General features: G+C 44.1%; 1 protein-coding gene across 1 annotated transcript in view; it reads left to right on the top strand.

Moving 5' to 3' along the window:
- LOC131262322 (CD166 antigen-like) overlaps positions 1 to 14,927 on the top strand; it is a 147,808-nt gene that overhangs the window by 126,005 nt on the left and 6,876 nt on the right. The window contains exons 8-14 of the mRNA XM_058264299.1: positions 3,344 to 3,488; positions 7,782 to 7,912; positions 8,286 to 8,445; positions 9,550 to 9,843; positions 9,909 to 10,050; positions 11,968 to 12,167; positions 12,293 to 12,495. Coding sequence (XP_058120282.1) covers positions 3,344 to 3,488; positions 7,782 to 7,912; positions 8,286 to 8,445; positions 9,550 to 9,843; positions 9,909 to 10,050; positions 11,968 to 12,167; positions 12,293 to 12,495 — 1,275 coding nt within the window. The remainder of the gene's footprint in view (positions 1 to 3,343; positions 3,489 to 7,781; positions 7,913 to 8,285; positions 8,446 to 9,549; positions 9,844 to 9,908; positions 10,051 to 11,967; positions 12,168 to 12,292; positions 12,496 to 14,927) is intronic.

The following is a 14,927-nucleotide window of genomic DNA, read 5'->3' as shown; positions in this document are numbered from 1 at the left end:
CTTCTGTTTAAAGGTCGATTGGAAAAATGCACCTTTCGGTATGCGCAAAACTATGCAAAGGCTCGTCATTTTCACTCCCCATGCTGCCAGTTTTTCTAACGCTCCCCGTATCAAAGTGTACGACATTGTATCACAAACATCGGGCACCGGGAATGACAACTACCACAACCGATGTGCTGGTGTTGACTTCGTTTTGGGCTGAACATTCTACCGTCTTATCAGGACAGTACCACTTTGGCAAAATCAAATTCAAGACCATCGCACAGGCAGTCCGAGAGTTTTCCCAGGCAAACAAAAGACGAAACTTCATCAATTCTTTATCGGTCCGAGTTTGGCTCGGGCTAGCTTTGCCGTTCGGAAAGCAACCCGGCGGAAAACGGAGCGCATGAGGAAAGGGGGATCGAGAAAATGCGATAACACCGGAGACACTGATCGTGTTAGTTTTTCATTTGAAGTTTTATTGGCAGTTTTATTACTCTCGATGTCATTCCCATCGATCGTGGGCTGAGCGATGAAAGGCAAAACAACCATTCGGCAAACGCAATTTAAATTCTCTAGAAGCTGTGTTTTCCCCCCCTTTTGTTTGTTTATTGCATCAAAGTCACACACTCTGGGCATGATTTGCTCGTGTTGGCCCAAAGTCATAGCCGTTGAAAGCAAAAGCTTTTTAATTGACACGGCGCAAGGGATACGTACAGTTTATGTTGCATGTCAGTTGCATGTTTTGAAACGTTTCAGAATGTCAATCAACGGAACGCTCGGGAACGTTCCAGTTTTATTTATTTAAAGCCTAACATGTCTGTGTGCCACTACTTACAGTGCAAGCTACTCGAATTGTTTAAATATTTGTCTTTTTTGGGGTAGGCTACGTCGGCATGACCTACCTTAAAAGTTACATTTTTATGTGCTTGAAGTGTGTGAAATTTTCCCAACTTCATCCCCACGATTTTCCCCCGGCGTTCGTCGTTGTCCACCGAGCATCAATCATTCAACCCAAGCGCATACGATATCTCTGCCGCTTCGGCTGCACTACGGGTTGATTACTTTATCATCGGCTTGCGTAGGACAACTAAGCCCGAGCGCCACTCAATCGCTCGCTTGCGTACGTTCTTGACGTGGAATAGAATTTGGAAAAGTGTTCAAACATTTAACATCGGCGCACGAGGGGCAGCTCGAGCGCAAACACGACACTGCACTTAGCGAAATAGCGCACCAGCTGGCCCAGGGCAGCAATTAATACTAAACGGACATTCAATTAGTGAAGCCCTTTTTTCAAACGTAGCCCCCACACCCCTCCGCCCCTTTTGTCGCTCGCCCTCAAGTGATTCACAGCCGGGAATGATTTTTTCCCCGCGAATGTTCTTGCCTCTCCGAGGCTCACTCCGAGGGCCACCATAGTTTGCGAGAAGAACAAAAGTGTGTGAGAATGGCAGCGGCGTAAAAAAATACACTAGACACATCTTGAACGATTGTGTTTCCAATTTCAATTTAGAACGAAAGCACTCTTAAAACTAGAAACGAAAACAAAAAATATTTCAGTCCCCATTGATGAACTGAAAATAAACCAGCGCAAAACGGAGGATAAATACAAAGTAATCTTATCGAGACGATTTGATAAACGAATGCAAACACTTTTCCTGCCCGATCTAATGCCCGAGCAATGAACCGCAGCAAAACGCAGATAGTCTCGGAAAAGCTCGAGAGTTTAAGCTTCGAATTAAATATTCAAATTGATTTGCAATTCGGACGGGAGCCGCTGCTTCACTGTTCTTTTCGAAGCGGGGGAAAATAATCGCTCGTCGAATGGTAAATAAATAATCACCGTGAAATGGGACACAGCGTAGACAAAGACACAATTTACGGTGCAAACGTTTGCAGTGCATTTCAGAGGTTTTGTGTGATTTTTACGTTTTGTTTCAAGGCAAAGCAGAACTCAACATTGGCGAGCAAATTCTGCAATGTGTGGGTACATGTTCTAGATACTTTCTAAATATTATTTAAATGTCCTGAAAATATAACATCACCACGAAATTTTGGGTATGATAAAACAACAAGGACCTTAATCAAACAAAATATGTAAAATTGAAAAAAAAAATCCAAGGCATCCAAAATAGTTCTAATGTAGCTTTTTACATCTGATATACTAACTTAACAAACAATAACAACTAGAAGCAAGAGTTACAAAACAGCTAAATCAACCTTCTACCTAAATAGTAGTGGTAGTAATGTATTGACCATTCAAATTGAGTAAAAACGAAAGAAAAAGTCACATGAATAAAACAGACTCATTCTGCAACAACGAACAGCCCCGAAGCCGTAATCGGATTTTATCCTCTTATCTGATAAAAAAAAACTGTAATCACGTTATCTCAGCCTGCTTTTCCGGTGTCACTGTTTTTAACCATTTAATTGTAATGAGTGAAAAGGCAACGAACCGAGAAGATTATCGTTTAAATTGCAGTTTAAGCTTTTGATCATCGGAATACATCCGCAAAAAAAAAAGAAACAGTGCACGTATCATAATGAGGCCCCGATGTAATGAGACGTTTGATAAAGGTGATAATTTGTTTCACCCCTATCACACCCTTTGGTACACATCGGGAAACTTTTCCCAACCGTGTTTTTTTTTCGCCTACGATCATTAAATCGAATTAACTATGTATGGAAATGTTGTGCTTACCTTGTAGAGTGCAATTATGCGGAAAGTACACATTTACTTTTCTTTATTGTGTTTGATTAAGATAATTCAACGAAAGCCAATATGTTTTTTCAAAATCATTTAAAATATATTACTCAATAACTTTACTAACAACTCCATTGACTTGGAAGTATTTTTGTTTACATTTAACTAACTTTATTTTCATTCTTTAAGCCGACGCAACCTATTTGAACTTTAACCTCCACGGAAGAGGAACTCCACAAACTGTCCGTTTACGTGCGTCTCAATCGTTGCATTTCGATAACGAGCCCGACTACTTACCAGCCATTATGGATCAAGTTTAACATCAAACGACTCCACTTCTTGGCCCCAAACCCCCCGCACTATCCCAAGCGCCGGTCACGAGTGGCTCTCAATTTTCAATTTCTAATATTCAAAAGTGCCTCGTGTTTCATTCCATTTAGTTGCCGTCAAACGATGGGATTGCGATCCGGAGTGGTTCCCTCGATTCTCGTTCCACTCGCTGCTATGTATGTGTATGAGTATGAATGTGTGTGTGTGGCAAAATGGTTCCTTCCAATAAAATTACCCTCCACACTGTCTATGTCCTTTCTCGTTCGTGATGGTTTTCCTTCCTTGGTATTATTTGTCTGCCATTTTTCTTCGCTTCTCTTTACCCCGCAGGAGGAAATACTCAACAACACGACCCGGTCGGAGTTAAGCTTCGTGCCGACGACGGAGGACGATGGCAAGCTGATAACGTGCCGTGCCGAGAACCCGAACGTCACCGGACTGTTTCTGGAAACATCCTGGAAGATTGAAGTTGTCTGTGAGTAGCATTACCATGTACCATCGGGAAGGGCTCAGCTCGAAGGCCCAGAACCAGCCCACAAACGGTAGGCCTTTGTGGCGCACGCTGGGCACGGGCAAGGGCAAGTTTACAGAACTTTGGATTTCTGCGGGAAGAATAAATTCAAAACTTCACTGCGCTTTACCGGAAGTCGGTCGCGTTCCACCGTGCGGGACCGGTTGGCCCGGGCGGGAATACCCGGAAGGGGACGGGATTGCCTGAGATCCCATAAAAGATCTCCGTAGCCGCGGCGCATCGAAGCGTGGAAGCGAAGAAATTAATTAAAATTAAATTCAAATCAACAATCGTAAAAAAGTATTCGCGTTTATAGTGCCGTGCCGAATGACGGAGGGGGTAGCAGGCGGTTCGCGCTTCCTGTGGGAACTTTTGCGCGCCGTAGTTCCGGTTTTTGGCTGGCGGTAGAAGAGCCGGCCTGCGCGCAATTCGGGCGCTTTCAAGTTTTCCATCAACTCCAACCTTCCGCCGATCGTCGAAAAGGAAGGTTCTCGCAAACACCGAGACGCGGGTGGTGGTGCCCCATCCGTGGCCCAAGACGGCGTCCCTTAATTTTCCGCCCAAGACAAGGACGTTCGGAATTCTTGGGCCAATGGTGGGTAAGGAAAATACAATTCGGCTTTTTATTGTCGAGTTAATTGCGGTTTTTGATTCGGTATGTTTGATAAAACTTTATCATTGTGGGCCGCAGTCCCCCGCACCCCCCCTCCCCAAACCCACGCGTTGATGGTGTGGCCAAGATTTTCGGAAACTGTTTGCGCCAAATTGCGCAAAAGACAAAACGTTCCACAAACGCCAGCCGAACCCGGTGAACCTCGTGGAAGAATTTCGCGGAGAGCGTTCCTAGGCCTCGCGCGTCACGGTTCCCGGGGACGATTCCAAGGCGGCCGGAATTGGTGAACGTGCCCGACCTTGGGGTAGGGTAACTAATTTATCTGAAACACCACCACCACCATCCCTCCACAACGAGCAAGCATTCCAAACCGAAGCCGTTCCGTTTCTGGTTTGTTGTAATATGGCGTCAAACATCCTTCGTCCTCGGTCTCGGTGGAGGAAAGGAGTCCTGCGGGTCGGGGCCGGCCGTTCCGTCTGTTCGATGCGATAATTAAAAAGTTTTCTGCTCAAATTTTGTGCGCAAAGCTTTTTCGATTAAAATCGACCAACTGAGTTGCAGTTTCGGTTACGGCTGACACTTCCGAACAATTACTGGTCGGGAGAAAGTACCGTTCGGTGTGACTGCGCAGCAATTGGTGGTAGTTGGGAAACTATGTGGGCCTTTATGTGGTCGTTTAGTTTCAAAGTGATTAAACATATTTTTCCCAACTTTATTTCAGTATGCTTACATTTGGTTTCATTCCGCTTATGAACTTGAACTAGAATGTTTAATGCAAGGCAGTTTGATGTGCAACGGTTTTACAACAGCTTTAAGAAAATTACTGGTTAAACGATCGGCTTGAAACAACCATATTTTTCTTTTAAAATTTTTAAACGAGTTGGAACTCATTTGGAGTCATGTTTGTTAATGCAAAATGTATAATCTAGTGCAGTTCATCGACTACAACATATGCTGATTAGACGTAACTTAGGTGTTTTAACAAACTAGGATAATAAAGTTTGAAAACTGAATAAATTGATTTTTTCCGTGAATTTAATTTCTTTTTAGTAAAAAATAATAATTAAAAGTATTCTTTTATAAGTCCACCTTCATTTACTTTAAACAACAAGCTTCTTCGAACACCTTTCTAAACCATACAACACTTTTCCTAGATACTTTTCTGTGAGTAAAACTTACAATAATGTGAACCCTTAACAAAGAGCTTGAAAAAACCATTACTTATGATTAACGTAACCAGTTATAATTTTACCAGTTTCTTAATCATATAATCCACCTTATGTAACAGTTTCACCATAAAACTCTACCACGCGTCGATAAACGACTGCAAGGCCTCGTGCAAAGCATCCTCACCATTAATCTTGTAATAGTATTAGCTCTCAAGTATATCCTCCCACCGCACCGCACCACCCAACCGGTTCGGTGAGCTCAAATTTGTTCACCGGTCGGTTGGCACAACCCCCTAATAGTTTTTTGATGCAGATAAGCAACTCTCCGTAAACAACTAGTCAACACACACACACACACACGAGCCGCTGCAAATGGCAAAGTGTACGGTACTCCGTGTGCTGAACCAAAACCGAGCCGGTCCCGGTCCTTAATCTCGCATCTCATCGTCACCCGTGCATCACACACCGGTAAGAATCGATAGCCACAGAACGCCCTGGGATGCACTTTAAATATTCGATTTTCCGCTCCATTCAGCCGGGCCTCGAGACCCGGGTTCCATTACATGCTTCGAACCGCAGGGCGAACCAGATGATGCACGAAACAATTGCGCTTACGTACGGAAATGGCACCGAACGAGGCACTGATAGGAGGGAGTAACGGCAGTAAACTAGCCGAAGAACGAACTGCTATCTTCCCGCTTTTCGGTGTTCGAGCATACTTTCCCGAAAGCCGTACGATCCACGTGAAGATGCCGAAACGTGCCGGCTGGTTTCCGAATCCACCCAGACTGCACTTCGGTGGCCCCGGTTCCCCTGAATCTTAGCACCAAATCCAATCGATTAACCTAAATGCAAGATTTTATTTATGATATTAGTGCAGAGTGCTGAATTTTTCATCCTCGTGGAAATCCTTCCATCTTGCTCGTGCGGAGGAGAAAAGAAAAGACCGAAACCTAACCGGCCTTACGTGACGTTCTTATACTCTCGATACGAACACGACCGCTTACCCCCGTCCCCTCCCTCGGTGCGGAGAAAAGTGCATTACTAACCGCTAACTGGTGTCTCGTTCCCGGCCGGTCTTTCGCCGGGGCTAAAAAGGATACATTTTTCACTGCCAACCCCGGGTTCGGTCGGTCGGTTGGGAAATGGGAAATGGGATGAAAACCTACGGAAGATACTTCGGTCCAATATGTTCCTGGTTGTCCACACGTTCGCGGGGCTGGGTTGACAATGTCAGATCGATCGGTTCGGAGAATGGTAGAGAAAGTTCACTCAACCGATGGGAGTTTTCCGTTCGCCCACGGAACGGATGAAAATGGAAATCGATAGGTCTTGTAGCGATTTAAAGCTGGCAGAAATGCACAAACTGCAAAAGGATTCTATTTTTAACGTAAAGCAATTACAGTTTAAAGTACACTGGATGTAAAAATAAAAATAAATAACACGTCTTTATTGTGTTGATCCTTTTTCAGTTATGTTTTGCTGGGATTTATTTGACAAAAATTTAATGTAGGTTCTCAATGAAAAGTTTCTTCAAAATAAATTATTATGCAACGAAATCTCGGGAGGAAGGCTTCAATGTGGCAGGGTTTGACGCCACTCAACAGCGGCACAGACTTTTCTCATCTAGAATGACTTAGCCACCCCAACGATGGCCCCAAAGTTGGCCGGTTCCCCTGCGAAAGCCCCGCCTTTTAAGCTACTTAATATCTTGATTACAATGGAGTTACAAATTTTTCGCCTTGCCCCGCCAACGAGGAACGGTTCGGCAGAGTTAATGCTACAATAAATATGCCTTTTTCTCTATTAGAACTTACCTCCCCCCGCCCGGTTCGATCCGATAGCAGTTAATAGCGAAGCAGCCCGAGGGCCAAAGGCTGCCGATAGAAATTATCTCAAGAACGTTCGCCGGAGCTACCGCTTTCCATGCCGTGCTGCAGGGAAGGATAAATGTCTGCGTCTATGTGTGTGTGTGTGTAGTGCGAAAGTCCACAGAAAGTGTGACCTTTTTGTCCGTTCGAACAGGCGAAACCGGTGGAATTCTGGTTTATCGATTTGGAGGCACAAAAAAGATTAGTCCGAATGATTTATCTCTTTTGCGTTTCGCTATTGTTAAGCTGAATGAAAGGTCTGGGGTAGGACCGGAGGCTGGGAGCAAGGGGGAGTGATAGGGTGGCAGATGTCACATCGGAGAAACTTTCCAAGCATACCAACCCTTGGCAACTAGGGCACGTACACACACACACATACACACGGAGGCAAGGATTTTCCGGCATGGTTGGAGAAAACGGTTCCAAAAGGCGCCTGACACACGAGCCCGATCGCTTTGGATTGGCTTTAGGATTTTTATTTTCTATTTGTCAGCCATCTTGCGGGTTTGATTCCGCCTTTCGCGCCGCCCCCGCCGCGTCACACTAACCACATTTCCGTTCACATCTATCTCACTTACCCGATCTTCCCCCGGTTTTCGCACAGACCCTCCGATCGTGTCGCTGCGGCTCGGCTCCACGCTATCGGCGGACGACATCAAGGAAGGCGACGATGTTTACTTCGAGTGTCACGTGCAGGCGAACCCTCCGTGGAGAAAATTACACTGGCTGCACGACGTAAGTGTTATTTATGGTCAATTCTTTTACATCCGCAGCGCGCGATTTCGGACCCGAGACATCCGCCGTCGAACTTGGCCTGCGGCTTCCTCGGGGGAGTCGTATTGTTGTGTCCGCCCGGCCAAGCACCTTTTCCCAGCACTCTTCCCGCCCCCTCAGGGTGGAAATGGAAACCATGAACCGATGATCGTAAAAGATGTTTTCAATTCCAACCCGCATTCGGAGGCACGCGGCGGATGGCTTCCAGTCTCCGCACCGGAACGGATAATCAGCGATGGGCGAATGAGATATTAAACTTTTATAAGCGCTCTCCGGGCGCTCCGAAGCTTTCAGCCCTCACCCAGAACCGTTTCGTCTTTCCGCCTTCCCGCAGGGTGTCCTGATAACTCACAACGCGTCCGCGCGGGTGATACGGTCCAATCAGAGCCTGGTGCTGCAGAAGGTCACCCGCAACTCGTCCGGAAATTACTCGTGCAGCGCAATCAACGCCGAAGGTGAAACGGTCAGCAATCAGCTCGCGCTGCGGGTCAAGTGTAAGTGTACTCCCCCTTGCTGCCGGTTTCTGCGGTTAACCCCATCCGTTGTAAAGTTCCCATTTTTTTTTTGCTTCATTCAAATCCAGTCCGATCCTCCCCTCCAAGCGAGGAGGAAATTATACAACCCAATTTCCTGCTGACCGATTGGTTCCGATCGACTGTATCACTTTTTAAATCGGTTAACAAAGAGATTTAAAATTTAAAAACGATCATCCGTCATCTGTATTTTTCTTTGCGATAAATACTATTGAATTGGAGAAGAAAAGTTGAACCACATTAATACCTAGCGCATTTAAAAAGGTATACATGAGTTCTCAATTTTGATTTTCATTCAAACACTAAAATTACAAGGCACAAAGTTTGAAAACAGCCAAAAGTGGGTGACAACAGCAACTAGTTCTAAAAAGTATTTGACCTATAAATAAACTATAGTATTTGACCTATAAATAAAAACTATAGTATTATTAAAAACAAGTTCTTTGGGAAGCTAAGTCTTCGTTTTGTCTGCGAAACCCGCCCATTTAACAAATCTTATAAATACATTTTATTTTAAAAAATTGTACCAAACAAGTGTGCTAAAAACACTTTGCAGTGGACGTGTTAAAAGTTGAAAGTTTTTCCTTTGCAAAAAAAAACAAACAAAACCCCAAACAGTTGTAGGGTCTAGAAACAACCAAACAAACAGCTGTTTGAAAATATTCTTAACCACCTTCAGTTAAAGCAGATATATGAAAAGAATTGTTAAAACAAGGTTATTAATAATTATTTAAGCACAATGACATTGATTGCAGAACTTTGGAAAACAAAGGGCAATGCTTAAATTCTACTTACAGTAATCTAGATACAACTTTCATGGGTTTAAATGGGAACCTTACAAAATTTGCTACAAAAATTCAAAACTGAATGATGGTAAATGAGAAAATCTGAATTCATACCATATGTTTAAAGCATTCATAAAATATATTATGTGTCGAAGCAAACTTCTTAATCCCTTTCCATTGTCACCTGTTTCGCTTTCGTGTTGGCAACATCTAATAAGTGATGTTCGGAACGCTCTTAACATGCAACCAAGTGCCTGCTAACCATCCTTCCTCCCCGCAGATGCGCCAGTGTGCGCGACCGATCGGATCATCATCGTCGGTGCGTTCCGGAGCGAGTCGTTGCAGATACCGTGCGAGGTGCAGGCCGATCCGCCGCCTCGCCAGTTCAACTGGAAGTTCAACAACTCGGGCGAAACGCTCAAGATCGGCAAGGAGCGCTTCGTGAAGAACGGCTCGGTCAGCCTGCTCAACTACATGCCGGTGAGCGATCAGGACTACGGGACGCTCACCTGCTGGGGCCAGAACGAGGTCGGGACGCAGGACTGGCCCTGCTTCTTCCAGGTCGTCCTGGCGGGTAAGTTGGCTCGACCGGGTGGCAAATTGCGCTCTCATTACAACTCAACTCAACCGTCCCTCCAGGGCTCCCGTCGGCGGTGAAAAACTGCTCGATAAACAATCAAACGCAGCACTCGGTCGAGGTGCAGTGTCTGCCCGGGTACGACGGGGGTTTACCGCAAATCTTCATCCTCGAGGTGATTTCCAGCCGGACGGGCCGGGTGCGGTAAGTCACAGGACGCACAACACAACACTTTGTGTGCTCGGGAGCTTGAACGTGTTTGTGTGTTTATGTGTGCAATCGATGTGCGCCTGGCGTGCGGGAGAGTGTTTGAAGTGCCACTCGACGTGTGACACATCCGTATCCACCTCGGAAAAATCCACCCCTCAGCTACCCTTCCCTCCCTCCCTCTCTTTGGCAAACAAATCACCATCAATTGCAGTGTAACGTTTCGGTGCGCACCTGCCAACAATAGGAAACACTCCATCATTATCTCTCACCCGTCAGGTACCCGGCCTTCTCCCCCCCCAATCACCACCCACAAGCTGGAAGGTTCAAAGGGAACGTAACCCTACACCCACCCTAGCAGTGGGTCGAAAGTTGAGTGAGAAATTGCAAATACCGCTGCGGTGAAATGCAACCCCGCCGGAGTTCGTGGCCATGGAGGGGAACATCGGCGCTGCCAGCGAAGTGGAAAACACAACCGCACCTCAACAGCACATTCGATTCCAAGCGATGTATGTGTGTGTGTGTGTTTTGTCGATGTCAAACGAAAAGATGTTTTCGTACCGCTGGGAAAGTAAGGTGCATGGAGAATGCGTTCAAACCGTTCCTGCACGATGCCAATCACCGACGCCCGGCAACGTATTTTCATGAGCAGCACCCACACACACACACGGTCATTTTTCACGACACCTACGAGGTGGCAGCTCGAAAGGATCAGAGATTGTGGAAAATTGATACGCTGTGAAGACACCGTTTGCTCCATGTTTTTGTTTTGTTGGTTTTTCTTACAAAATGACATCAAAAGGTCTTTTGCTAACATCAGAAGCAAATGGTTCATTGTTATGTAGATTTGCAAGAAACAACATGATTACTTTTATCTCAGGGAATTATTTAACAATTAGGTGTTTTTTTAATAAATTTTCCAACGTACTTGAATTGATTGACATAAGAGAAATTTCTTGTGTAGGTAAAATACTACGCTAACAAAACCAACTAGTGTACAGCTTGATTCGAAAAAAAGAATTCCAATTCATTCATCCAGGATGGATCTGGATATGGTGGATTAATTTTCATTTTCCAAATCGCCCAAATTTTAAATACTCTTGAGTAAAAAATCTGAAAAAATCAACCAAAATAAATTTGTTTTAAAACATTTCGTTTGTATAAAGTGGGTAATCAATGTCACTTCCATGACATAAAACTTTTCTAACTAACTTGCGAATTCTAATCCAGAAAAATTAAGCCAGTAAGGAAAAGTGTCTCGTTGTACGTTAATTTGTTGTGTTTTGTTTTTACAAAATGTCGTTTATTTGTACAACAATCGATAACGTTTATGTCAATCACAGCATCATTATTTCCAATGGTGTGGATTACATAATTAGAGAACAAACTGTTCATAATAATTTTTTTTTAATTGTTAAAAATCGTTTGTTTTATAAAGTTTACAAAAAAGTGTTTCTACTGAAAAGAATTTGATAGCCCAAATAACACCACGTTTATCGGTAGCATACAGCGTATTCAGGAATAAATTTACCTAATTTATCTACGTTAAATCTCATGAGAACGGATGAGTACTTTCCAATCGCTTTCCGATTGTCACTCACTAACGACTCTTAGCAAATCACCACAACCCCGACCGAGGCTTTTACCTTTCTTGGGTTCTTTGTCTACGTATCCCCCCATCCACTCCTCGGCATCCTTGGATATAATGTGAGATAATGTCGACATCGTGAGTGCGATAAACATCCGACCCGTCGGTGCACAATTGCATTCCGCGACAAAGTGTTTGCCGCACGTCACATGCAGGCACATGCAGTGTCGGTTCCGCACGGCGCACATTGATTGCATTCGATAATCGTCCCCAGTGTCATTAAACCACCGCCAACTACAACACGCAAAAATAAAACCTCCAAACAGGTACAACCTCACCAATCCGGACGAGCCGTACTTTCTGGTGGAGTCGCTCGAGAACCTGATTCATTACGGGGCCGCGTACGACGACGTCGGCGACGACAACCCACTGAAAGCCATCATCTACGCCGTCAATCAGAAGGGCCGCAGTCAAGGAGTCGTCGTGAAGGACTTCTATCTTGAGAGCAGTGTCGAAAACCGCGCAGGTAAGTCGAAGCCCCGACGGATGGAAAGTGATTTTCCCTCCACCCCTGACTGACTTGGCCGTTTGGTTTGGGTGTGTTTTCCCGCTCTTTCCCTCCGGTTTTTGGTGCCACAACAACGATTCCAGTGCTAACGAGCAGCTCGCTCGACAGCGTCTCGCCGATCCTGTTCGGGGTGCTGCTGACGCTGCTGGTCCTGTGCTTCGTCATCTTCGTGCGGGTGTACTACATCAAAGCGACCGCCACCTCCACGACCACCATCACCAACGTCAGTAATGACTTAGTTAGTAATTCAAAGCAGGGTAACAGCAAACAGGATACCCTCGGCAAGGTAGGTGTACGCCGCGTGCTGGTGTGTATGTGACATTCCACCCGCCGAAAGGGATGCATGCCACCTTCGAGGTGTTGTCGGATTTTTCGGCTCTGATTGCAGCACCTGGCAACCGCAGCCCGGTGTGACACCGATTCGGGTTGGTTTTCAGTGATTTTTGTTTTTTCCTAGACACTAGAGTACGCCCCTGCAAATGTTTCCGAAGCTGTTTCGTCTCGGGATGTTTTATTACTCTGCACGAGGTTGAAAAGTTCTTCGAAATAGAAACCATTTACCAATGCTTATTGCTTTTCGGTAACATTCAAGTTAATTATTTCGTAAATTATAGTGTTTATCTAATAGCAAACTCATTTTGTTCTGAACAAACTCCATCCTGATACGGACGATTTTATTTCAAATAAACAATTTGTTCCATCAAATTTATTTTTTTACATTAAATTTTTATTTTTTTTATTTTTCAATTCCCAATATTTATCCATGTTTTCAACAAGAACTTTATTTTTGTTTGTTCGAAAAAGTCCTCTTACACACTTTTCAATCAAACACAGATATTTTTACACGTCGTCATCGGCACACAATGCAACAGCAGCTTTGAAAAGATGTTAAAAAACAAACGTATGTAAAACATCAAACAATCATTTCACGACTCTCTCTCTCTATTTCTCTTATCACACCACCATTACCACCACCTCGTGCAAGGAAAAACGATACCAGCTCGCATGGTGCGAGCTTTCCGGCAAGTTGCAAAACTCATGTGATTGTGTCATTTCCTATCTTGTTTCGCACATCTTCAAATCACTTCCCAGTACAGACGCCTTGCGGGAGGAAAAACCCGGGGAAAACTGCTGGCAGTAGACAAAGAACCGAAAGCTGACTGATTGTGTTTCCCGGTACCGGTACCAGGGTGGAAAGATGGCTGCTACCTTGCGCTTTCCTGCGGACCTGTTTTTCCTATTTATTTCCAGACACGGTTCTGCGAACAAAGAAACCTCACCCGCTCCTCCCACTTGTGCGATAGGTGTGCAAAAGCATATTGATGTATGTATCACTTTGTCCAACGTCACGTGTAATCTCTGCCGCAATAGAAGCTGGCGAAACAAACGCCATTGATTCGGTTTGACGCGATGTATCGATTTGAAGCGATTTTTCAACAAATCACTGAATAACGTGATACGACGCGAAAAATCAGCTTCTATCAGCTCTTTGGTTATTTTCCAGTTTTTGTGACGGCACGAAGGGTAACATTGTTGGAAAAATAGCTTGTGGAGTGAAACAGGTATTTTATAAATAATTTTAAATGATCCATGGATCGATTAAAACCATCATTTTAAATTATTTCAATGACGCCCGTCATTTTATGCAATGCGTTGATTGTTCTATGTTTTTTAAAGTACACGAAATTCTTCTCATTTCATCACCACAATGATACAAAAAGTGCTTCAGCTAATCGAATATTTGATATTTTACATAATTTGAATGAAATATTGGTCAAATAAAAAAGAACTTCGTGGATTGGATTCGCACAAACTGCCTGAAGAGTGTGAGCTTATTATGTTGCAAACAATGTTGTAATTCTTTCAACACATTGTGAAACATTCACAATATCGTTCGAGCACATACTCGTAATTGTGAAACGCTTATGAATAACTTCCAAACTTCCCATGAGGTAATAAAGGACAAAAAACCATTCGAGAAAAGAGATGACTTATGTTTTCAGAGTCATATTTTCAATTCTATTTGTCATGTTTTCAAAGCCATACTTCAATTCTGAGAAAACAAATGATTTAGTTTATGTAAATTTACAGCTTTCAACTGTTCATGTACGAACCAAATATCTCTGTTTAAATCTGTTGTACAGAGTTAAAAAAATCAACACTTTCAGCTTCAATTTAGCAAAAAAAAAATACCACTACATAACAACACAAGTACACTCACTTTGGTTTTGTTTGGATGATGGTTGGATTGTTTTTTTGGGCTTTTTAGGCACATGGCAGGTACGCTAATGCAACTCAAATTTCCATTGATAACATTTAGTTTGATTGAATTAACCCTTGTGCGCTCTTCAAAAAACACACAACTCACTCACGACAAGCCCCATTTAACCCATTTGTCCATTATCTATGCGAACAAATGTTGTCGTGCCCGTTAGCCTCTTTAGCGGCGGCTATTAACAATCATCATTTCAATTAATGCTAAATTTGAGCAGCACCAAAACCTCCAACAAATTGCCGCAGTTAAATACTCGATCAAAAGTAACGGTCCAAACGATAAAATTCCCCCTCCTCTCTCTCCCGTCGATGGAAAGTGTCCTGGCGGACGACCGGCGGAGTCGCTTCGGCGGGTTCGTTAGGCGAGGGCGTGAGCTCCGATAATACACTCTTTGAATGGCAATCGGCGAGTGCACGGCAATCGTTTCCATTATTGCACCTTTC

The sequence above is a fragment of the Anopheles coustani genome, chromosome 2 (genome assembly GCF_943734705.1).
Source record: "Anopheles coustani chromosome 2, idAnoCousDA_361_x.2, whole genome shotgun sequence".
Lineage (NCBI taxonomy): Eukaryota > Metazoa > Arthropoda > Insecta > Diptera > Culicidae > Anopheles > Anopheles coustani.
This window is presented reverse-complemented; position numbering and strand designations above follow the sequence as displayed.